The sequence below is a fragment of the Neofelis nebulosa genome, chromosome 6, assembly GCF_028018385.1.
Source record: "Neofelis nebulosa isolate mNeoNeb1 chromosome 6, mNeoNeb1.pri, whole genome shotgun sequence".
Classification (NCBI taxonomy): Eukaryota; Metazoa; Chordata; class Mammalia; order Carnivora; family Felidae; genus Neofelis; species Neofelis nebulosa.
Window position 1 is genome coordinate 101,287,174 of NC_080787.1, and position 25,963 is coordinate 101,313,136.

A 25,963-nucleotide genomic window follows, 5' to 3' on the forward strand; every position below is an offset into this window, starting at 1 on the left:
TATACACTCTTATATATACTTAGATCTGCTTAATTGGTTTAGTTGATTTTTTAAAAAATTCAGTACCACTCAAATATAATTTCTCTAATTTCATAATATATTTGTATTATGTAGTTTCTCTTCTTCCTGTCTTTGCCCCCCCATCTCTATTACTTGCTACTTATCTTGTTTTAGAACATTTTTAACATTTTTTTAAAAAGAAATTAACTGCTCAGCAGAATTTTTAAAAGTGTGGGTGTTTTGTTTTACTCAAATGTTAAGTGCTTTATTTTTTTCTAATTAATCATGGGTCTTAGATATCATGCCATATCAGAACATATAGATTTACCTCATTCATTTTACTGGGTATAATATTTTATTATATGAACATTTCACAATTCACTTAACCAGTTTCCTGTTGATAGGCATTTGTTTATTTTATTTTATTTTATTTTTTTACCAAGAGATTGACTTTAGGATCATGTTGTCAAGTTACTCCTAAATTGATTTTTTTAAATGTTTATTTATTTTTGAGAGAGAGAGAGAGAGAGAGAGAGAGGGAGGGAGAACACGAGCAGGGGAGGAGCAGAGATAGAGGGAGACACAGAATCAATAACAGGCTCCAGGCTCTGAGTTGTCAGCACAGAGCCCGATACTGGGCTTGAACTCACAAACCATGGGATCATGATCTGAGCTGAAGCCGGACGCTCATCTGACTGAGCAACCAGGTGCCCCCCTAAGTTGAGTTTGATTGGGATTTGACTGAGCTTTGAAGTAATTTAGGGGAAAAAAAATCTCCTTATACTATTGATTTTGGTTCTGAGTATTTTTAAATACTTACCTTTTGATGGATACTGCCAAACTGACTTCCAGAAAGGATTTTTTTGTTTGTTTTATTTTAATTTTATTTATTTATTGTGTGTGTGTGTGTGTGTGTGTGAGAGAGAGAGAGAGAGAGAGAGAGAGAGAGAGAGAGAACATGTGCAAGCGGGGAACGGGCAGAGAGAGGGAAAGAGAGAATCCCAGGCAGGCTCTGCACTGTCAGCGCAGAGCCCTACATGGGGCTCGAGCTCATCAACTGTGAGATCATGACCCTAGCCGAAACCTAGAGTCTTAACCGACTGAGTCACCCAGGCGCCCCCAGGAGGGCTGGTTTTATACTACCACCAGAAGTGTATCGGAGTGCTTGTTTTCCTACATCGTCACCAGTATAAAAATGTTGTATAATTGGTGTTTTAATTTGTATTCCTTTTTATTTCTGGTAGAATTAAACTTTTAAAAATATGTTTAAAGCTATGTATTTATATTTTTTGTGTCATTTGAATACTCATATTTTTTTTTGCTCATTGATCATCTATTTTTTTCTTTCCCCTCTTGAGTCTTTACTGTTTAGTACTCTTTCAGTTGTAGCGGGGAAAAAAAGGCAGTTGAGTTAGCTGAACCAGAGGAGGAATTTAAAGGTTGGTTTAATTATTCGGTTGAATAATTAATTAATTATAATTATTAAGTTGAATGAATTAAGTTGATTGAACTGAGGGTAGATCTATATTTACTATCTTAAATAATGTTTTAGGGATCTCTCTCCCTTTCCCTCCATTTCCCTTTTCCTTCATCTTTTTTGTCCTGCTTTCCTTTTTGGCTTCATTCTTGTTCACAGGTTTGTCATTGGATTCATTCTTGGTCACAATTTTTTGCGGTTATAGAAAAGATTTCTGGAATTTTCTAGGTTGCTCTTTCAGAAAGAAAAGAGATGATGGTCATTCTCAGAACCTATGTTCACTGACCCTGGATAACACTGACCTAACCTAGGTACATGCTGATTGCAGGGCCGACCACAATTTATATGATAACGGGGTATTTTTGATTGGCCCGTCCTGTGATTAATACCCTCATACAATCATGCTAAGTAGAGGAGTTTGCAGAAGGAAGGGATTTAGGACAGACCACAAAACAGAACAAAACAAAATACACAATTCCATTATAGTTTTTAAGAGCTCTTTATATTTTAAAGATACGTAAGGTCAATCTTTAAAGTTTCATGAAGGCTGGGATTTTTGTCCGTTTTGTTTACTACTAGATCCTGAGGCATGATAGGGCCTCACACGTGGTGTTCAGTAACAATATATTGATTGTATAAATAAAGATATTAATTTTATTTATAGTGATTTTGATATTCAGAAGGTTGAAGTTCATGTAGCCTAATTTATCATTTTTTTTTGATTTTTTTTTTTTGCTTTTATTTCCAGAAACGTTTTATATGATGGTGCTGTTAAGTCTGTTTTTTAAAGTGTTAGCACAAAGATTGCATTCAAATATATATTATTCACATTTTTGGTTAGATAATTCATGACTTTTTTTCTGGATCTACAAGTATACTGTGCTTCATGCAGCAGAGTTTGAAACTTTATTTTTTGCATAAATGTAATGATTTAAAATCTGCCACTTACTGTATCAAGAAATGTTATACTGAATGGTTTTACAAAAAATTATTTTTAAATCTAATTGATCTCTTTATTAGTGACCAAATGTGTTTGGTGAATTGTACTTTCATATACAAAAAACTTTCTGGTAATTCCAGTGGCATAGGTTCAAAGTCATGTGAAGTGGAGGAAAGCCAAATAGATTTAAGGCTCAGATTTTACATCCTCAGCTGCCTATCAATACGCGTAGCTCCTGCAAAGAGAGGATGGGCACTGTGGTAGAGTGGTGGTGGAGAAAGTGGTGAGGGTGAGAGAGAGCACCAGCCTGGCCTGGCTGGGCCTGCTGAGGAATGCTGGGTCTGAACCGAGCTCTAGTGCCAACAGTGTCCCCAGAGCTCTGGGCTTCCTGTGAGGGAATAAGACTTTCTGTGGATACTTTGTTAAATGTGATTCTTTGATTACTAAAGCAATCACAGTGATTAAAAATTTCGGTGTGTTGAGGGGCGCCTGGGTGGCTCAGTTGGTTAAGCGTCCGACTTCTTCGGCTCAGGTCATGATCTCATGGTTCGTGGGTTTGAGCCCCGTGTTGGGCTCTGTGCTGACAGCTCAGAGCCTGGAGCCTGTTTCAGATTCTGTGTCTCTCTCTCTGTGACCCTCCCCTGTTCATGCTCTGTCTCTCTCTGTCTCAAAAATAAATAAACGTTAAAAAAAAAATTTAAAAAATTTCGGTGTGTTGAATATTAGATAATTAAATTATAAGGGTTAACTATATTAGAATTTCTTCAAGTAGGCCTCATTTTGAAAGACTTAGGTGCTAAGCTTTTTAAGAAAGTGTTACATTTTAAGAACACTTTCTTAAAAAGCTGAAACAAAACAAAGGGGGAAAAAAGACAAACGGAGAAAGAGACTCTTAACTATGGAGAACCTGATGGTTACCAGCGCAGAAGTGGTGGAGGGATGTGTGAAATAAACTAGGTGATGGGGATTAAGGAGTGTGCTTGTCATGATGAGTTCCAGGTGATGTATAAAATTGTTGAATCACTGTATTGTATACCTGAAACTAATTTAACTCTGTATGTTTACTGGAATTAAAAAACTTAAAGAGAATATCAACATTTATAAAGGAAATCCTGTAGGATATGCAAGAAGAAATAAAGATAAACCTATAGAAAAAGTGTTCTATTGGCAATTCTCCAGCTCTAACATACATGTATTATTTATTTTCAGAATTTATGTTAGATATTAATCTTTTCTTTTTTTTAATTTTTAATTTTCAAATTTCCCATAGTGCCTAAGACCACTCCTTATGCATATGGCCCAATAAAGCCATAAATATTTATTTAATTGATAAAGTTATTTATTCATATTGATGTCTTTTGGAAGAGAAACTGAAGGATGAATAATCTGCAAATCTTACCAGTTTATTTACATAATTCTCTGGGAGAAATAGCCCCTGTAATGTTAACTAGATGTCATATTTCCTAATAACAGGATTTTAACAGAAAAGAGCAATGTCAACATTTTATTTTTAGCTGGTTTAACATAAAAAATAAACACTCCTTTCTAAAAAAGTAACATAGTCTTAAGCTTTCCAGTAGAAGAGTGTGGTTTCATTATCCCAAAGCTAATGAACAATCATTAGAGCAATCAGTACATACTGTTTAATAGTTTTTTTTTTTTTTTTTTAAGGTACAGGGAAAACAATGGTGATGGACATGTTTTATGCTTATGTGGAAATGAAGAGGAAGAAACGGGTTCATTTTCATGGTTTCATGCTAGATGTTCATGAAAGTAAGTTAAATGATCTAGAAGAAGGGGTTTTTAAGTGGACAAACACTACAAAATACTTTTCTTCATCTTTTAAAATTCTTACTCTTTTAATCTTTTAAAATATTAGATTTTGCTTAAAGTAAGGTTTTATTTGGTTTCATTTGTTTTGTGCTATATTGAAATGATTTGTAGTGTATTTAGAGTTGACCCTAAAGACAGATTCAAAATCAGTACTTCCCAATAAGAGAAGAGAAGTTACTATATGAAGGTCAGGTATTTTCTCCTTCTACTAAGGGTCAATAAGAAATATTAAAAACTCACTTATTTGGAGAAGTTGTTCTTGATTAGGTCCTTTCCTCTGTGTTACCTTAGCATGTAGGCATTCATGTACTTGTAGGCATGCTTTATTGTTTGTCAACGTTCCTTTTTAAAAAATTTTTTATTTTTATTTTTTGAGAACGAGCTCTGTGCGAGGGAGTGTGTGCAAGTGGGGGAGGAGCTGAGGGAGAAGGAGGAGAGTATTTTAAGCAGACTCCTTGCTCAATAGGGAGCCTCAGTTGGGGCTCAATTTCACAGTCCTGAGACTATGACCTGAGCCAAAATGAAGAGTCAGACACTCAACCAACTGTGCCACTCAGGCGCCCTGCTTTGTTGGTGTTCTTAAGTTATTTCATTTTGCATTACTTGTCTACCAGCTATACTAACCTCATCAGGGCGGGAACATTGTATTTTTCTTCTAATACTTTCAGCATTTAGTACACATATAATGAGTGAAGTGGGACTGGCTAGAGACCAGGAAGCATCCTGATTATGTATGCTAGATGTAGGGCAGGATCACCTCTTCTGCCTCCATCTCTGAAATCCTCAGCGGTAAGACTGATCTGTTGATCCATCTAGTTACCATCTTGTCATCTAGCCTATCATTTGTCATCTCTGAAGTGATTGAAAAGAGGGGGGATGGAATGACTACAAAGTGTCCTTACAGCCATGGGACTGTATGAATAAGTGAACAACTTATTTTGAGGTAGAGAAAGTGCAACCAATTTTCAATAATCACATTTGATTTTATGTGGCATTTACACTTAATTTTTATGTTTACGCTAAGATTTCATTTAGAGATTTAAAAGATATGTTATAGTTGTCTAAAATGGACTATTAATACAATATTTGATTTGTGTTTAATTTTATTCATTAAAGGAATACACCGCCTTAAACAGAGTTTGCCAAAAAGGAAACCGGGATTCATGGCTAAATCATATGATCCGATAGCTCCCATAGCTGAAGAAATCAGCGAAGAGGCATGTCTCTTATGTTTTGATGAGTTTCAGGTAAGGTAGAGATATTTCATAGATGTAGAATGGTATGCTGAATGATATGTGAAGATTTAAATTCTGTTCTTGATTTTATCATTGTTTTATAAATTGGTTTGACACATTACCTCTTATGACTTTATTTTACTGTCTGGTCCAGGAGTCAGCAAACTATGGCTTGCAAAGGGAAAATCTTGCCCATCTGCTTTTGTATGGCCGAGAAAAGAATGATTTTTATATTTTTAAAGAGTCTTTTCAAAAAGAAAAAGAAAATGCAACAAAGGCCATATGTGGCTTGCAAAACCTAAAACATTTACTACTCAGTCTTTTATAGGAAAAGTTTGCCTTCCCCTATATTACAGTCAGTGGATTTACATTTCCCCTATACCACAATGGAGATAATGTTGATTACACAATAATGTCTAAAGATATTTGAAATTTTTTTAAATGTTTATTTTTATTTTGAGAGAGAGAGAGTGTGCACACACAAGCAAGCATGAGAGGCGGAGGGGGAGAGAGTGAGAGAATCCCAAGCAGGCTGTGTGCTGTCAGCACAGAGCTGGACTCGGGGACTCGATCTTATGAACTGTGAGATCATGAACTGAGCTGAAATCAAGAGTCAGACGCTCAGCCAACTGAGCCACCCAGGCACCCCTGAAGTTTTTTGAAAGCGTTATATAAAAAAACAAATGATTCACTCATCTCATTTAGACTTTACAACTTATTTGTGATAAAGGGAGGGAGTTCGCCCTCATTGAACTTCTAAAGTTTCTTCTAGTTTTAGGATTCTCTGAAATAGTACGCTTAAATTGGTAATATGTTACTTTCTGATCTTTATTTCCTATGAGAGCAAATATGGCATGCCAGCAAATACCGTGTCTTATGTTTTTTTCTGTATCCCAGAGTTTAACAACACCACCAACAACAACAGATACTCTAGTTAACAATTATTTCCTCATTTCACTGCTTTCTTTTACTAAAGAAATGCAGTAGTTGATTTTTCTATAATGCTTATCAGAAGAGCAATTGGTTATTGGAATAAAAATAGAAAAACCATAAGTACTGAATATAAATTTAAAAATAGGGCATCACTGGGGTGCCTGGGTGGCTTAGTCAGTTAAAGCATCTGACTTCAGCTCAGGTCGTGATCTCAAGGTTGATGAGTTCAAGACCCACATCAGGCTCTCTGCTGTCAGCACAGAAGCCTGCTTTGGATCCTCTATCCCTCTCTCTCTCTGTCCCTTCCCTGCTTGTTCTCTCTGTCTCAAGAATAAATAAACTTAAAAAAAAAAAAGTTTCACTCCCAAAGCTTTTGAATAATATTTCTGGAGCTGAGTGCAGAAATTCCCATGTCTGATTGCGTAAAATAAAGGCCCAGAGAACTTTCAAGGGTAGGAAGCTAACACTTTGTGCCTACTCTGAGGTGGGCCCTGGTGAGTCACACATTTTATTTAAGCCTCACGACATATTTGTGATGAAGGGAGGGAGCCGTCCTAGTTGAATTGTAAAGTTTCTTAACAGTTTTAAGATTCTCTGAAATGATGCATTTAAATTGGTAGTGAGTTATTTCTTGTTCTTCTGTGTTTAAAAACCTGGGTTGGTGGGAAGATAAGAGGCCAGGATGCCTTTATCCCAAATGAGGCATGAGAAGTCTCCTTTAGTAGCTTGATACACTTAATCTAAGAGCAGTTTTGATTTATGAGAGAAGAGAAAGAAGAATTTTTGCCAGGAATGGTGTTACACTGAGCCATCTAAGGGGGAGGAATCTTTATTTCATTTTCCCTTCAGTCTATTAAGACAACCTGGCATTCACTTTTTGTACTGTACAGCTACAAAGGTCTTCAGAAGAAAGGCTGATGGGCAATAAATGTTTACTTACTACTCTGAAGAAGTGTACTAAGTACACCAATGTGTTACAGAAAGAAAAGGGCCTCATTTAGTTTTTTTTTTTTTTTTTAATTAATTTATTTTGAAAGAGAGCATGCGTGTGAGCCGGGAAGAGGCAGAGACAGAGAGAGAGAGAGGGAGGGAGGGAGAGAGAAAATCTCAAGCAGGCTCCGAGCTGTCAACGCAGAGCCAGAGGTAGGGCTCTATCTCACGAACTGTGAGATCATGACCTGAGCCTAAACCAAGAGTCGGAAGCTCAACCGACTGAGCCACCCAGGTACCCCTAGTTCTAAAAGTAGCACCAAGTTGACAGTTATGCTGTCTTCAATAACAGAAGTCAGCAATCAATCAGGGAAGGCCATTTCTCTTGTTTCCTCATTATGAGTCTCTTAACCACAGTTTCCCTAAATAAAATTGAGTTGGCACAGTTAAATTAAAAAAAAAATTATATGTTTATTTATTTATTTTGAGAGAGACAGCATGAGTGGGGGCGGGGTGCAGAGAGAGAGGGAGAGAGAGTGAGAAAAAAAGAGAGAGAGAGAGAGAATCCCAAGCAGTCTCTGTGCTGGCGTGGGGCTCAAACTCATGAAACTGTGAGATCATACATGACCTGACCCGAAACCAAGAGCTGGACACTCAACCAGCTGAACCACCCAGGCACCTCTGAAGTTAAAATTTTTAAAAAGGGTACTAACACCCAACCTTTGTAAAATGATTCATGGTTTACAAATTTTTCTTATATGCTTCATTTAATTCTATAAAATAGTTATGATATTCATTATGTAGATGAGGATATAGAGGCATCAGAATTTCCTCGGTATTGTATGAAAATCATTACCCTTAACTTAAAATGTGTAAATTTTAAAACTTTCAGAGAAAAGATTGGCCTGTTTCTGTGACATGATGACCATTGACAAGACTATTTAAGAAGCTAAGGAAGTAATGAAAATTTGGTTGTGCAAAGGAGATCCTGAGAAGATTAATAGCAAGCAGGGCCAAATTACCCATGAGGTGCAGGAGGCACAGTACTTAGGTAGGGTCCATGATACTTTTAGGACCCCATGAAAATATTTTAATTTCTTTTAAAATTTGAAGAAAAAAATGAATGTATCATCATGAATTCAGCCTGTATCTGTCTGTATCTGTATATATTTTACACCAACATAGTCATAAAATACAATTATGTATATAAACACACATATTTTCAAATGTATTTTCTAATTGAGGAAGGGGCTCATGAAGGTAAAACTAGGAAAGTCATAATGTTGCCCTGATAGTGAGGTGATAACAGAAACCTGTCTGGTTGCACTGGGCATTCTCCATTGAGTTCCAATTTCAGAAGGTTGATGCTTGGCTGGGAAGAAGGAAACAAAAGCAACTCTCAGGATACTTATGTTCCAAATGAGTGAGTCTTGCAAAAGAAAGGCAGGCAGTTAAAATGATTTTTTAAATTAAGTATTAAGGAGATCAAGGGGGATACAGGCCCCTTGCCTGTAAAATGTTACTTGTCAACAAAGAGAGAATGGATCTGATGGAACTGTCATCACCTGCCCTGACCAGAGTTGGTTTGATGTTCATTCATTTGTTTATTCATCCATCCCTGTTGCCTTAAATAAAGAACCTTATCCCATACTATAAGACCCTATCTGACCCACAGTCAAATGGACCATGTCTGGACATCTGATCTCTGAGTAGCCTACACGGTTGTCAACAATATTGCACTTTTTGGTATGCCCTGGGGATTGAGCCAATCATATACTCCATCTCATGTCTTTCAAGTAAAATGCAGTTTTACTGCACAGTAATGAAATAAGGGCAGTTCCTGCACAGTAATGAAACAGGAACAAAGAGACCTAGGAAATAACTGAATCCCATTAGGGGGAAGACTACAAGGCTGCTCCCTGGACAGCCGCTGAGCTCTCCAGAGCTACCTATGCTCTGAAGCCAATCTTTAGCTCCGGTTCCCGGTAGGTGCTAACAGTGCTGTTCCCATCCTTCTTATTTATTTATTTATTTCTGAGAGAGAGAGAGAGAGAGAGAGAGAGAGAGAGCGCACGAGAGCGAGAGAGAGCATGTGCATGTGCAAGCAGAGGGGAGTGGTGGAGAGGGAGAGAGAGAGTCTTAAGCAGTCTCCACGCTCAGCAAGGAACCCATGCAGAGCTCGATCTCACAACTGTGAGATCCTGACCTGAGCTGAAATCGAGAGTTGGACGCTTAACTGACTGAGCCACCCAGGTGCGCTCCATGCATCCTGGAGTCTTAAGTAAACCCCTTTTCTTTATCTGAATCTCCTGTCCCTGTTTCTTGCAAGCAGTCTCGATGAGGATGGAACTCCTGTTTTGCTCTTATCTGCCTTAGTGGTAGGGATTTATTTCCCTGTGGTCTGTAAAAGCTAGCATAAATAGGAGTACTGTGAGGAAATGTCACCTTCCTTCATATAAAATCCAGTACCTCCAGTGGAAGGAGAATTACCTGATGAACTAAAGACAAAAGATCCCAGAGATGAGGTATCTCTTAGGATGCTTTTGACTGCAGGTAACAGAAAACCCAATTTAAAAAGGCTTAAACTCTAAGTAGGGGGTCCGGGGGGAGGGATGGAATACAATAAGATAGTGTCATTCCTTTTATTCAAGCCTGCCTCCTTCCTCTCTGATCTTATCTCCTATACTTTCAGCCTTGCTCATTGCTCCCTACTATTTCCATCCCTATTGTTTTCATAGATTAGGGAACCATAGCTAATAGATTTAGGTGTTAAACCAAATGCTTTTTTCCCATCAGGGCTCTGAAGAAAATTTGCTCAGAGATGGTAAAACAAGACTGAATACCAAATTGATTGCCTTTGTTTAATCCCAAATGCTACTAGAATGAAGCATTCTGGTATGTCAGAGTTGACAACATGAGAGACTCTCTGCTTTTAAGAAAGTTGGCCTGCATGTCTTAGGATGAAACATGTTAGTAGTTTTGCTCTTTTATTTGCTCTACAATTCCAGACTCAAGCCCTAGAGTCTGTATGCAAGACCCTGTATGCAAGAAAAGGCCAATATCTGCATATACCCACTGTTGAGAAGAACCAGGAAAGCAAGAGGATAAGGGCAAGAATATGTCCCTTAAGAGCAGAGATGATCACTGAGCAGTACCTGGATCTCCTAGTTTTAATATCTGGACTGTGTTCCACTGGTCTTAGAGAAGCTCTTGCAACACACCAAAACTGGATTATTTCTGCTCCAAATCTCGCCTTGTCTCTCATTCCAAAATTCAAGAGGATAAAAGGATACCTCCAAAATGTTGCTGCAGCAGCATTCCAATCCCCAACATCCACACAATTTAGAACAAATAAGCAGAGCCTTTGCACTGAACTTTCTGCCTGGGATGGTCTCTCCTGGATACCCCTAAGAGTCTCTCACTTCTTCAGATCTTTGCTCAGTTACCTCCTTAACAAGACCTATTCCTACAAAATTGCAATTTGCCATTAATCAGTGTCCCTTACTATCCTTTAAAGAAATTTTTTTTAACATGTATTTATTCTTGAGAGAGGGTGAGAGAGAGAGAGAGAGAGAGAGACAGAGCGTGAGTGGGGAGGAGCAGAGAGAGAGAGAGAGAGGGAGACACAGAATCCAAAGCAGGCTCCAGGCTGTGAGCTGTCAGCACAGACGTGAGCTGGAACTCAGGAACCATGAGATCATGACCTGAGCCGAAGTTGTATGCTTAACTGATTGAGCCACCCAGGCACCCTAAAACCATTCTTTAAAAAAATAACATATCATCTTCTGGTAGATAATATATTACTTATTATGTTTACTATTTATATAATTCCTCCATAACAATGTAAACTTGAAGGCAGGAATCTTTGTGTTTTTTTTTTTTAATGTTTATTTATTTATTTTGAGAGATTGAGAGAGTGAGAGAGGGGTGGAGAGAGGGAGAGAGAGAATCCCAAGCAGGTCCTCCACTGTCAGTGCAGAGCCCAATGCGGGGCTCAATGCCAAGAACCGTGAGCTCATGACCTGAGCCAAAATCAAGAGTCGGTCGCTTAACTGACTGAGCCACCCAGACACCCAGGAATCTGTTTTTTTTTTTTTTTTTTTTTTAAATTTTTTTTTTCAACATTTTTTATTTTATTTTTGGGACAGAGAGAGACAGAGCATGAACGGGGGAGGGGCAGAGAGAGAGGGAGACACAGAATCGGAAACAGGCTCCAGGCTCCGAGCCATCAGCCCAGAGCCTGACGCGGGGCTCGAACTCACGGACCGCGAGATCGTGACCTGGCTTAAGTCGGACGCTTAACCGACTGCGCCACCCAGGCGCCCCAGGAATCTGTTTTTAATTGACGTATCTCAAATGTCTAGAACAGTGTTTGAGGATGAATGAATGAATAATAGTGAGTGAATGAATGAATGAATAAATCTAGTACCAAATGATAAATATTGAGCTAGTCTCCCAACTAAGTTCCACTTCTCTTATGTATAATAACTACCCACAATTTTTCCTGTCAACATTCTGAATTATCTTAACTTTTTTGTCTAATTTAATAGATGAAAAGTGGCATCTCATTGTTTTAATATTTATTCCTTTAAGTAATAATATAGTTGGATTTTTTCTATGTTTATTTACTAACTACTTAAAATTCATCTTTTATGAACTGAGACAATGCCATTTATTGGAATGCTTACATTCCATCCATTATGTGTATTCTGTAATAACATTAGTTTTTGTTTGTTGAGTACTGTGGGACTATGTTCTTAACTACTGTACTATGCTAAGTATCATTCTATAGCTAAAATTCTATACAGCTACATATAAATAATATGCAATTATACTAGCATATATACCATACATAGATAATACAGCTGACATTTCTTGAGGATTTACTCTAAGGATCATAACAATTTTGCAAGGTAGGTATTGTTACTACCTTCATTATATTGATGAGGAAATTAAGGGTCAGAGAAGTTAAGTAACTTGTCCAAGGTCACACAGCTGATAACTCAGTTTGAATTCATCATTGGTGCTCTGATTCATTAGTAGTAACAGCTACGTTATATGTTCTCTTTGGTATATGATGTTTTGTGTTATATATTTAAATACATAGATCTAGAGCTGAGTTGACTTTTAGTAGATATTTTAATGACAGAACCTAAAAATTATCCTTAAGCCTATTAAGTCTAGTATAATACATTGCTGATTTTCTAGAAAATAATTTTTTTGGCCCTTTTTTCTTAACAGCCATATGTCTACAATCATCACATCACTTTTAAAATTGAATCCTACTAGTAGTCTTGATTTTTAACTAGTTATTATTGGCCTTTTGGTAGTGTTAATATAATATTTATTTTACTAGGGAGCTGGATGGGAATTATTGCTGCTTAAAATCAAGAATACATGTGCTCTTGAATTTGAGGAATTTAAAAATTATATTTTGGTAGCATTCAGATTACATTTCCAGAATATATTCTTCATCAGCTTGGTCATTTTAACTAAGTATAGCATTTCAGTTTTGCCTGTAGTATCAAATATACTATTCTTGTTTTGTTTGAGAAATTTGGCTAGGTAGGTTGTTTTTATGTGTTTTAGTTGCTAAAATAAAAGAACAGCTTTTCCTCAGAGTTTTCTGTAGGGTCTTCATTGTGTTGACTTTGAATGATTATGTTTCTTATTACATCATTTATGAATCTGAAGGTATACAATACTGAAGGAAACCGATTTAAAAAAAAAATGTTATTTCTTCCTGTCCCTTTCAGGGACACTGGATGGATGTTTTACTAATATGGTCTTAAAAACAAACAAAAAAAAGAATTCTGATGAGCAGAATATCATGCAAAATTCTCCTCTGTAAGCTATCAATATCATTTAAAAAATAGTTTTGACCGTTTTTGTAAAACAGAAAAGCTATTAAAAACTGCTAATAAAAAATAGGTGCTTATTTTTGTGCTAATACTAATTACTGATAATGCATGCTTATGTTTGTCACTCATTACATGGCACTGTACCAATCAGTGGGTGACTGAGACTCGAGCACTTACATATGTAAATTAACCATTAGATTTTCTTTTTTTCCTTTTTTACTTAAGTGAGTCATAATGGAAAGCAACTCTAGGTCATAAAAAATCTTTTCTCTTTAATGCTAATGAAATGTCTCCCCTCTCTGTATTAGCAGACTACCCTTATTGGTAATCTGTAGCCTTCTCTTTTGTTCCTGGTGGTAATGAAATGCTGGGTGCTAAAAAAGCCCGCTCTCCAAGAATGTGTGGCCAATTGTCTTCTGTTCACTTATACTGTAAAATTACTGTTCCCCAGCAAAGCTGAACAAGTGCGGGGACAAGATCAAAAGAGTATACATTGGCACCCGGCTACACCAAGTGACTCCTGCTTTATTAATTAGCCATAGCTTCTCCAAGTTAATTTACTCTGATAGAGCAAAAACATTTCGTAATACAAAAACAACAAATGATAATTCAACCACGAGTCTTTAATAGTTTGCTTTCTTCAACTTCCAATTTAAATCTTTGCAGTATGTTATAAGCTAAATGTCTCTTCACTTTTCTGAACCTTAGCGCACAAAAGCTGTTTTTAATTTTTTTCAACATTAGTAAGATAGTCGAAGCACAATTTTTATTTTCTAAAATTGGTAACTTTTAATTGATATCATTCTTTTTAAAAGTCAGTGTATTGGGAATCTAATTTAAAAGTGCACTTGCTTCTGAAATTTGCAAGCTTGTTTGTTCTCTCATCAGAAATGCCACGGGTGTTTAAGCATTTGAAAGGGGCCTTCTCTGTGAGTATTTTTGTGGAAGCAAAATTTGACAGTGAACCTAAGCTCCAAATTTAATAGTATCACTTTCTTCTTAAATAATTAAATACTACTTTTCATTTTAGTCACCACTTTGTAAGTTCCTGAAGTCTTTTTAATTTAAGGAGTCTCCAGTAGTTTTTTAGCTAATGTTTTAAAGTTAGAGCTTGAGACAGCAAAAAAAGATCTGTGTGCACAGCCCCGTTTTCTGGTTTGTTTTTTGTTTTTGTTCAGGTGGGAAGGAAATAATGTAACGTTTGTGTAAGATAATCACCTGAAAAGAGAAAAGAGATGGAGACCTGTGTAGCCCAGGTGGTTGTTGTCAGTTAGTTGGTAACTTTCAGTATTTTGATCTAATTTGAAAGAATCCCCCAGTTTCTATGCTCTAACATGGTTAAAAATAAGAATGTGATATTTATTGTGTGATTTATTTTGTGAGTGTAAAACAAATTTTATTTTCTAAAATGCCATTAAAGAAAGATCAAAATAGCTTTACTTAAGAAGGATCTAAAACCCATTTTATTATATTTATAAGGGAAGGTAACAATGATTAATATCTACCTTCACTGTACATTTGTTTTTGAACTCAACTGCCTTCCCTCCTTAATTTCTGTATTTCTTTGTGATTTTAAAAAGCTTTTTAAAAAGTTCTTAAGCTTACTTGTTAATTGTGGATTTTTAAAAATAATTTTAGAAAAGGTAGCTCTATGTATCTCTAACTTAGGTGGAACAGTTTAATCTATATTATGCATTTCTGCTTTTGTCAGAAGTAATTTTTTAAAGCCCTGTATTAACCATTCTTGTAAGGTTTTTATTTTTTTCCTTTTTAATAGAAGGAATATTTGTGTTTGCGAAGGTTAGCAGAGGCTGGCTGTGCTGGAAGTGACTGCAGTGCCTTTTGATTATTCATGGACAGTAATAGAAGGCACTTAAAAAGAACAATGAAATTGCTTATTTTTGTGATGGGCCATCTGTTGAATTGTTTTGTGCAACAATTGCACAATAGTATCTATGTCATATCATTCTATTTTCAACAGCAGCTGATTATGTCTCACTGGCTATTTGTCCTTATTTCTAAAGTCCCATGACCATTTAAAGTCACCTTTTCAGGGACCTTTGCCAGAAAGGTATTAGAAATCTCAATCAGCTGTTTATTATTCTTTTTTTTTCTTTTTTCTTTCTCTCTCTCTTCTTTTTTTTATTTTTTTGGGTGGGAAGGGGGTGGTGCGGTGGATGGGGTCTGTGATGGGAGCAGGAGGAGGGATTTGGTCATGTTAGCTCTAATTAATTAGACTTCCTAAATGTTTAGGACAATTATCTATGCTTTCCACCTGTAGTTTATAAAAGAAGTTAACACAGAACCATTTGATAATTTGGGTAGAAATGATAGGCTTGCAAAAAAGAGTCAAGTTTAAAAGACTACTATACACTCTTTTATGGTTTTAATTATCTGCTCTTTTCTTCATGGTGATAATTAGAATTTTTCTCTTGGAATTCACTTCCATCCTTAAAAAAAAAAAAAAAAGATGAGCCATTAGCAAATTTGTTAGAGCAGAAGTGAGTATAAAATAAAACAAATGTGTTGTTGTCCATAGGTCACTGACATTGCTGATGCCATGATTCTGAAACAGCTTTTTGAAAATCTGTTCAAAAATGGGGTCGTCGTTGTGGCAACATCCAACAGGCCACCGGAAGGTAAAAACAAACATTGTGCTAGTCTCATCCAATTAGGTGGAAAATAACAAGCTTTGAAAAATCCATAATTTTATACTCATTTTATTGTGTTAATAGAATCTGATGACTTTGCTTATCATTCATTTTATAACAGACAATCTAAAAAATCAGTTGGTATTTGTGTCTGAAAAATGTTTATATTCTTCGCAAGTTAAACCCATGTCATCCCCTGTGTTTGATGTACTTGCTGTTTTTCTCTGAGTTTTAGATATATCATATATTTGTATCAAAAAATGATGCTGGGAGGTGCCTGGGTCAGTCAGTTAAGCATCCGATGCCTTGATTTTGGCTCAGGTCATGATCTCACAGTTTGAGCCCCATGTCGGGCACAAGCCCCCATGTGGAACCTGCTTGCGATTCTCTCTCTCCCTCTTTCTGTGCACTCTCTATCTCTTTCTCTCAAAAATAAATAAATAAACATTAAGGAAAAAAAATGATGCCAGCAGGAAGGCTAGGTTTGAGGACCCAGAGGGGGCCTTGCAGGACCAGCCAAGAGGATCCTTGACTTTGCGCAGGATAGAAATCAAATACAAAACACCAGAAAGTGAGAACAGGGTTTACTGAAGATACAGAGGGAGCAGATGCAGATGGAGCATCTGGGAGACTTGGGAAGGAAAGGAGCATGAGTCTTGTCTTGGTTCGGGGCTTGGGGGTTTTATTAAGGATTGTGGTCTGCTGTATGTGTCCTTTCAGGCATCCAAGAACTGGTTAGAACAAAGATAAGGGCCCAGGTGTTAGTCCTTGGAGCCAGCGGGCCTTGGCATTGAGATGTCTAGTGCTGGTGGTCTGGAATATTCATATGACAGCTTCATTGGTCATTCTCACCTGGTCCTTCCTTAGATGTAATCTCTACTGAAGAAATCATTAACTAACTCCCTGCCCCTTACAAGGAGGAATTACAGCTGTCTGCATTCTGTGGACTGTGTAAAGTGGGGTGTGGGTCCTAGAAAGAACAGAAGCAGGAAAAGGAGCAAAAAGCAGATTTTTATGGAGTTCTTCAGTTTCTCTGTTTCAAAAATACAAGGCTTTCTAATTGCTTTTTAGGGGCTGTAAAAGAAGCTCAATGAAATGAAAGAGAAAACTCCTAATTGAGTCTTAGAAAAAGAATTGAATCTCACTTGCATAAGTAGTTTCTAATACTTAATTTTATTCCTAAAAAACCACTTGTGGCTTATTTGAACATTATTTAAGGATTAAAATACAAGTAATATCTAGATAAAAACAAGTTTAAAATGTTTTATCTTTCCATGATGTGGTCAGTTGAAGGCCAGAGGAACCAAAACCAATATTTAATGACTTCTTAAAAAAAAATTTTTTTTTAATGTTTATTTACTTTTGAGAGATAGAGACAGAGTGTGAGCAGGCAAGGGGCAGAGAGAGAGGGAGACACACAATCTGAAGCAGGCTCCAGGCTCTGAGCTGTCAGCACAGAGCCCGATGTGGGGCTTGAACTCACGAACCACAAGATCATGACCTGAGCTGAAGTCAGAAGCTCAACTGACTGAGCCACCCAGGCGCCCCTAATGCATTCTTAATGTTAACATCTTTCTACCCTGGAATGCTCTACCACCTGGAATTCCCTGCATGGTTAATTCCTTACCTTTTTCAGGTCTTTACTCAAAAGTTATTATGCCAAAGAACTGTAGACTTATCTTTCTATTGGAATCTACAACCCATCCCTTTTTTTCTTACCTTGCTTCTCCTTTCCTCCTTTATTTTCTTCCTTGTGGTTTATTGTCTATCCTCTTTCAGGATGCAAAGGGTTCATGAAGGCAGTGACTTTTATCTCTTCTCTTCATGGGTATATACTGAACAACCAAAACAGTGCCTAGCTGATCTCAATAGTCTTAGAGTGAATGTTGAATGACTGCATGTTTTTAAAGGTTATCCCTGGCTGCAATACTGAGAATGGATTGTGGGGATGAGATTTCAAAGTTGGAAGTAAGGAGACTGTTGATGATATCATTGCTGCAATCCTGAGGGGAGATAATGGAGCAGTGAGGGTGGTGAGAGTAGTCAGAGTTTGGATATATTTTGTAAGCAGAGCCAGGAGGATTTACTAATGGGATGAATATATGGTATTAAAAAAAGAGAAAGGGATAAAGAATGACTCAAAGGTTTTGGCTTGAGCAATTAAAAGGATGAAGTTGATGTTTCCTGAGATGGAGAGGACTATAGGAGAAGCAGATTTGGGTAGGGAGGGGAAAGTACTGAGGCAGATGCATATCAGAGTTTGGATTTTAATGGAAAAGTTTAGATTGGAGATGAAAGTTTGGGAGTTCATTGGTCCTAAAGGAAGCTGGTCAGAGCAGCCAGTGAGGTAAGAGGAGAACCAACAGAGTATCATGTGAAGAAAAGGAAAATGGTACAAAAGGATGGATGGCCACTTTTGTTAAATGCTGCTAGGAGGTGAAGGGGAGGTTGAGAATTGACCATTGGAATTAGTAACATGGAGTTTATTGGTGGGTCTGAAAAGAGCAATGTAATAGTGATAGTGTGAGTTTTTTCCTTAATAAGCCATGTCATGTGGATGACTTATTTTGAGTTTATAATCTGTTGTTACCTAGATCTTACTTTGTGAGCTGCTGTCAAACTAGGTGTCTCTCATTCTGTGTTTGTGTAGTTGATTTCTTTTTTCTTCCTATTACATTTCAGCTTATTAGTCTGCATTGTTCTGTTTTATGATTTATGTTTGATTATATTTGATTTATGTTTGTATCTTTTTGAAGTGTGGTTCTAACAGATTAGTTTTAGCTATCCCTACTAACTATGACGTTTATAAAATGGTAATCATGCTGCTATATCTTCAGTCATTCATTAATTAAAATGTAACCAAGTTTAGACCCTCATAGCATACCATTAGAGGCCTTATTTTAGGGAGACATCAGTTAATTAATACTATTAAATCCAGTTATTCAAACAACTGTAGTTATACCTCATCTATTATATTCTAAGAGAATTATGAATGATTCAGATGCACTTATTAAAATATCTATAATACTGTTATAGATAGCATTCTTTTTTTTTTTAATTAAAAAAAAATTTTTTTAACGTTTATTTATTTTTCAGACAGAGAGAGACAGAGCATGAGCGGGGGAGGGTCAGAGAGAGAGAGGGAGACACAGAATCCGAAACAGGCTTCGGGCTCTGAGCTGTCAGCACAGAGCCCGACACAGGGCTTGAACTCATGGACAGCGAGATCATGACCCGAGCTGAAGTCGGCCGCCTAACCGACTGAGCCACCCAGGTGCCCCTTAATTTTTTTTTTTTTTTAATGTTTACTTATTTTCGAGAGAGACAGAGACAGAATGTGAGTGGGTTAGGGGCAGAGAGAGAGGGAGACACAGAATCTGAAGCAGGCTCCAGGCTCTGAGCTGTCAACACAGAGCCCGGCGTGGGGCTTGAACTCATGAGCTGTGGGATCATGACCTGGGCTGAAGTCAGACACTCAACCAACTGAGCCACCCAGGCACCCCAGCATTCTTGTGATTTACTAGGGTGATAACGCTGTGAGACACAGCAGTGAGTGTTTTCATATTAGATCATCTGTGAAGACTCTCCTTTAGCTGACTGGTGACTTAACTGTGTCATCAGTATTGCCTTTAAACATTCAGTGACAAGCTATAAATAGCAAGGTGGTAGAACAAGCTGGGAACACTGCCCCTGCCACCACCACCAGTAAAGACTGCCGAAAGGATGATTGCAGTTTGCTGCTCAGTTGGCAGTGATAAACTGAGGAAGGACAGCCACAGGGAAAGGTTAAGGAGCATTCTGGAACTCAAAGCTTTGTAGGAGTGAGCAAAGTTACAGGCCCGCCAAGGTAGCATACAGAAATCCAAAGTGGAACCACTTTTCCAGAGAAGACTGAAAGTTCAAGATGTGGAATTACAAAAATTGGGCATTAGCCTCAAACATAAAGCCTTTTCTAAATATGATCCATTGAAGGGACACTGTCATACACTGTTTTTTGTTTTTTGGGTTTTTTTTGCCATGGCAGACAATCATCATAAATGGCTTAATATTTTATTATAAAGAAGATGACATATACGTATGTACCAGGAAAATATAAAAGTATAGGACAAAGAATAAATAGGTCACTGGTTGCCAGAGGCCGCAGTGGGAAGGTGTTTGACTGCAAAGCGGCAACATAAGATAATTTTTTTGGGTGTTTTGTATCCTGGTCATGGTTGTAGTTACTTGTATTCAAATTAATAGAACTGTAGATGAAAAAAGTTAATTAAGATTAAAAACAAATCCCATGGATAAGAAATGGCAGAAAAGAGGTTAGAACCTAGGTTTTGTGACTCTTTACACATTATCCTCTATCATTTCTCCTTGTTGGTCATCACTCATCTTTGTCTACCCTGTCCTAGATAAAGTGTGTCCTCTTTTCCAACCATCAAAATGCATTCAACTTTTTCTTTAGGTCACAGCTTTTCATCTAGAGCCTCCAGATAGGTTGTTGTTATTATTATTATTATTATTATTATTTTTTTTTTTTTAAATAGCATCTACTTATTCTCAGAGTGTTATAACAGGTGGGGGAAGAATCTTCTTATGAGAGGGTTGAGGCAAAGCCCAATGGCTGGAGAGAGAATGACCCGTTTGAGGAATTGAAAGGTAGCCAGTGTGGCTGGAGTACAGTGAAGGAAGGAAAGTAGGATGCAGTGCAGTACATATAACATGAATCTGGAGAAGTGACAGACCTTATAAAATAAAAATAAGGATTTTGGATTTTATTCTAAGAGAAATGCGAAGACATTGGAGTACTTTAAGTAGGGACTGACAAGAACAGAGTTGGACTATCACTGGGTATAGTGTGGAGAATGGGTTGTGGGGTGGAGTGCAGTGATGCGGTGGACTCAGTGAGCACATGTTAGGAGGCTCTTGCAGCACACTGGATAAGAAATGGTGTTAGTTTGGCATAAGGCAGTTATTGTCACCTAGGGGAATATTGGCAGTGTTTGGGACATTTTTGGTTGTCACAACCAGGCAGGGTGGCAATAAGTGCTGCTATTGGCCTCTAGTAGAATTCTTGGTGGAAGCCAAGAATTCTGTCAAAATATCCTATAATGTGCAGAGCTACCCCTCACAACAAGGAATTATCTAACCAAAAATGTCTATAGTTCTGAGTTTCAGATACTCTGATATATGGTGATACCAATGGATATGGAGAGGATAGATCTGAAAGATATTCCAGAATTAAAATGGATAGTACCTGGTTATAGAGTGGTCACTGAGGAAAAGGTAAAGGAAGATTTAGAAATTGTTTTAAAATTTTAGGCTTGTACAATTAGGTGGTGATGCCTGTCATTCAATAAAGACAGAAAAGTCTGGAGGTTAAAGGTCCTGAAGATAGTGCTCAGTGGAGAAAAACCTATTTTTTCTCTTCATTAATTTTTTAGCATCTCTGTTTAATTTTCTTCTACTTCATTCATCTCATTCCCTCCATTTCTAGTTGTGAAAACATAAACTTCATGAACAAGAATGGGGATTATTGTTGTTGAGGGAAACTGCTATCATACCCTAATTTTTTAACAGCTTATAACTTGTCAATTAATAGGCAAATTAATTTTAATGGAAAATGAACAGAAACATTTAATAAGCAATTAATAATTTTAATGAAAAATAATTGATAGCCGAGTGAAAGCAACACCAGAATTTAGGAACCTAAGAGAGAAAAATCGTGTAGAAGAGAAAAAAAGGAAGTGATATTTGAGGGGAGTGAAGGGAATAAGGTACCAAAGAGTGACTGCCTGTATGTTACTTTTTTCTAGTCCTAAATTTGAATTCCTCTCTTGCTGGGTCCAAGGTCTCACTCTTTATACCCCAGGTAGTTGCTAAAGCCCCAAACCAGCATCAGTTCATGATTAGTACTTTAGCTTTTAGCCTCCTGTTTTTTTGCTGGTCTGTAGGGATTTTCCCACCTTCTTGCAAGCTTAAAATATGTTTAGTATATTATATTTTTAATTTTTTAAAGCTATCTGTTTTGAAAGAGAAAGAGCGAGTGGGGGAGGGACTTAGAGGGAGAGAGATAATCCCAAGCAGGCTCTGTGCTGTCAGTGCAGATCCCAACATGGGGCTCAAACTCACAGCTGTGAGATCACGACCTGAGCTAATACCAAGAGTCGGACGCTTAACCCACTGAACCACCCAGGCGCCCCTATATTTTAGTATATTTTAAGCAACAGTTGTAGTGCAACATTTGTAGTGCTACTGTTTTATATTTTCTAGGATAATCTGATTAAGGCTTTTGAGAGAGGATCTTGGATCAAATCTATAGGAATAGGAAATTGCTAGAAAATTTTCAGATAAAACATATCTAGAGATAGTTTTTATTTAATTTCTTATTTTTATAAAACCCCAATTAAATGGTTTATTCATCATTTTTGTCATTTAGGGAAATACTTTATATGGCCCATATACAAATAGACATAGTTTACTTATCAAAGATTATGCTGTCAGGTCATTAGAAGAGCCAAAAACAAAAATGCACAATTAAAATTTCATATATATGCTACTCAATTTTTAGGTTCTGAAATAGAATGTTGTTAATTACATGATATTCTAGTAGAGAAAAAAAAATATTTAAGAGCACGGAGAGCCTAACAACAAATTGATAATAGACAAGTAGGTTACATTAATTAAAATGTGAAATTAATAAATTTAAGAACTTATTCAATCAAAAAACAAGAATACATTTTTATGGGGGAAATATGTAAGTTGAACTCAGCTGTGCTTCTTTGACAGTAAGACACAAAGTGGTAAAAGGAAAAAAGACATTTGGGCTCTTTCCATACTTTGGCTATTGTCGATAGTGCTGCTATAAACATTGGGGTGCATGTGTCTCTTCGAAACAGCACACCTCTATCCCTTGGATAAATACCTAGTACTGCAATTGCTAGGTTGTAGAGTAGTTCTATTTTTAATTTTTTGAGGAAACTCCATCCTGTTTTCCAGAGTGGCTACACCAGTTTGCATTCCCACCAGCAGTGCAAAAGAGATCCTCTTTCTCCGCATCCTCGCCAACATCTGTTGTTGCCTGAGTTATTAATGTTAGCCATTCTGTCAGGTGTGAGGTGGTATCTCATTGTAGTTTTGATTTGTATTTCCTGGATGATGAGTGATGCTGAGCACATTTTCATGTGTCGGTTGGCCATCAGGATGTCTTCTTTGGAGAAGTGTCTATTCATGTCTTTTGCCCATTTCTTCACTGAATTATTTGTTTTTTGGGTGTTGAGTTTGGTTAAGTTCTCTATAGATTTTGGATATTAACCCTTTGTCTGATATGTCATTTGCAAATATTTTCTCCCATTCCATCAGTTGCCTTTTAGTTTTGCTGATTGTTTCCTTTGCCATGCAGAAGCTTTTTATTTTGATGAGGTCCCAATAGTTCATTTTTGCTTTGGTTTCCCTTGTCTCTGGAGATGTGTTTAGTAAGAAGTTGCTGTGACTGAGGTCAAAGAGGTTATTGCAAGCTTTCTCCTTGAGGATTTTGATGGCTTCCTGTCTTAGGTTTAGGTCTTTCATCCATTTTGAGTTTATTTTTTTGTGTGGTATAAGAAAGTGGTCCAGGTTCATTCTTCTGCATGTCACTGTCCAGTTTTCCCAGCACCATTTGCTGAAGTGTCTTTATTCCATTGGATATTCTTTCCTGCTTTGTCAGATTAGTTGGCCATACGTTTGTGGGTCCATTTCTGGGTTCTCTATTCTGTTCCATTGATCTGAGTGTCTGTTTTTGTGCCAGTATCATACTGTCTTGATGATTACAGCTTTGTAATACATCTTGAAGTCCAAGATTGTGATGCCTCTAGCTTTGGTTTTCTTTTTCAAGATTGCTTTGGTTATTTGGGGTCTTTTCTGGTTCCATACAAATTTTACAATTGTTTGTTCTAGCTCTGTGGAGAATGCTGGTGTTATTTTGATAGGGATTGCATTGAATATGCAGATTGCTTTGTGTAGTGTTGACATTTTAACAATATTTGTTCTTCCTATCCAGGAGCATGGAATATTTTTCCTGTTTTTGTGTGTGTGTCTTCTTCAATTTCTTTCATAAGCTTTCTATAGTTTGCAGTGTATAGATTTTTCACCTCTTTGCATAGGTTTATTCCTAGGCATTTTAATGGTTTTTGGTGCTATTGTAAATGGGATCAATTCCTTGATTTCTCTTTCTGTTGCTTCATTATTGGTGTATAGGAATGCAACCGATTTCTGTGCATTTATTTTATATCCTGCGACTTTTCTGAATTCATGGATAAGTTCTAGCAGTTCTTTTGTGGAATCCTTTGGGTTTTTCATATAGAGTATCATGTCATCTGTGAAGAGTGAAAGTTTGACTGACTCCTGGCGGATTTGGATCCCTTTTATTTCTTTGTGTGGTCTGATTGCTGAGGCGAAGACTTCCAATACTATGTTGAATAACAGTGGTGAGAGTGGACATCCCTGTCTTGTTTCTGACCTTAAGCGGAAAGCTCTCAGTTTTTCCCCATTGAGGATGATATTAGTGGTGGGTCCTTTGTATATGGCTTTTATGATCTTGAGGTATGATCCTTTTATCCCTACTTTCTTGAGGGTTTTTATCAAGAAAGGATGCTGTGTTTTGTCAAATGCTTTCTCTGCATCTATTGAGAGGATCATGTAGTTCCTGTCCTTTCTTTTATTGATGTGATGTATCACATTGATTGTTTTGTGGATATTGAACTAGCCCCGCATCCCAGGTATAAATCCCAGTTGGTCATGGTGAATAACTTTTTTAATGTATTATTGGATCTAGTTGGCTAGTATCTTGTTGAGGATTTTTGCGTTCATGTTCATCAGGGAAATTGGTCTATAGTTCTCTTTTTTAGTGGGGTCTCTGTCTGGTTTTGGAATCAAGGTAATGCTGGTTTCATAGAAAGAGTTTGGAAGTTTTCCTTCCATTTGTATTTTTTGGAACACCTTCAAGAGAATAGGTGTTAACTCTTCCTTACATGTTTGGCAGAATTCCTCTGGAAAGCCATCTGGCCCTGGACTCCTGTGTTTTGGGAGATTTTTGATTACTAATTTGATTTCTTTACTGGTTATGGGTCTGTTCAAGTTTTCTATTTCTTCCTGTTTCAGTTTTGGTAGTTTATATGTTTCTAGGATTTGTCCATTTCTTTCAGATTGCCCATTTTATTGGTGTATAATTGCTCATATTCTCATTATTGTTTTTCTTTCTGCTCTGTTGGTTGTGATCTCTCCTCTTTCATTCTTGATTTTATTTATTTGGGTCCTTTCCTTTTTCTTTTTGATCAATCTGGCTACAGGTTTATCAATTTTGTTATTTCTTTCAAAGAACCAGCTTCTGGTTTCCCTAACACACTCGCATTCTGTGTCTGTCTCTTTCAAAAATGAATAAACAAACAAACAAACAAAAAGGTGTAAAGTTAGGTTGTGTATCTTTGACCTTTCTTCCTTCTTTAGGACGGCCTGGATGCTGTATCTTTCTTTCTTATGACCGCCTTTGCTGCATCCCTGAGGTTTTGGGCTGTGGTGTTATCATTTTCTTTGGCTTCCATGAACTTTTTAATTTCTTCTTTAACTTCTTGTTTAGCCCATTCATTCTTTAGTAGGATGGTCTTTAGTCTCCAAGTATTTGTTATCTTTCCACATTTTTTCTTGTGGTTGATTTAGAGTTCCAAAGCGTTGTGGTCTGAAAATGTGTGGTATGATCTTGATCTTTTTTCTACTTGTTGAGGGCTGATTTATGTCCCAGTAAGTGATCTATTCTGGAGAATGTTCCATGTGCACTGGTGAAGAATGAGTATTCTGCTTTAGGATGAAATATTCTGAATATGTCTGTTAAGACCATCTGATCCAGTGTGTCATTCAAAGCCATTGTTTCCTTGTTGATATTCTGTTTAGATTATCTGTCCATTGTTGTAAGTGGGGTGTTGAAGTCCCTTGCTATATGGTATTATTATCAAAGAGTTTCTTTATGTTTGTGATTAATTGATTTATATATTTGTGTTCTTCCACATTTGGAGCATAAATGTTCACAATTGTTAGATCTTCTTGGTGGATTGACCCCTTAGTTATGATATAATGCCCTTCTT

The 25,963-nt window shown here is 37.0% G+C and overlaps 1 protein-coding gene across 2 annotated transcripts in view; it reads left to right on the forward strand.

The window, feature by feature from the left end:
• The window catches only part of AFG1L (AFG1 like ATPase), a 205,459-nt gene that overhangs the window by 70,308 nt on the left and 109,188 nt on the right, over positions 1 to 25,963 (forward strand). For both annotated transcript variants that reach the window (XM_058734887.1, XM_058734885.1), the window contains exons 5-7: positions 4,089 to 4,190; positions 5,367 to 5,497; positions 15,749 to 15,848. In XM_058734887.1, the coding sequence (XP_058590870.1) occupies positions 4,089 to 4,190; positions 5,367 to 5,497; positions 15,749 to 15,848 (333 nt within the window). The remainder of the gene's footprint in view (positions 1 to 4,088; positions 4,191 to 5,366; positions 5,498 to 15,748; positions 15,849 to 25,963) is intronic.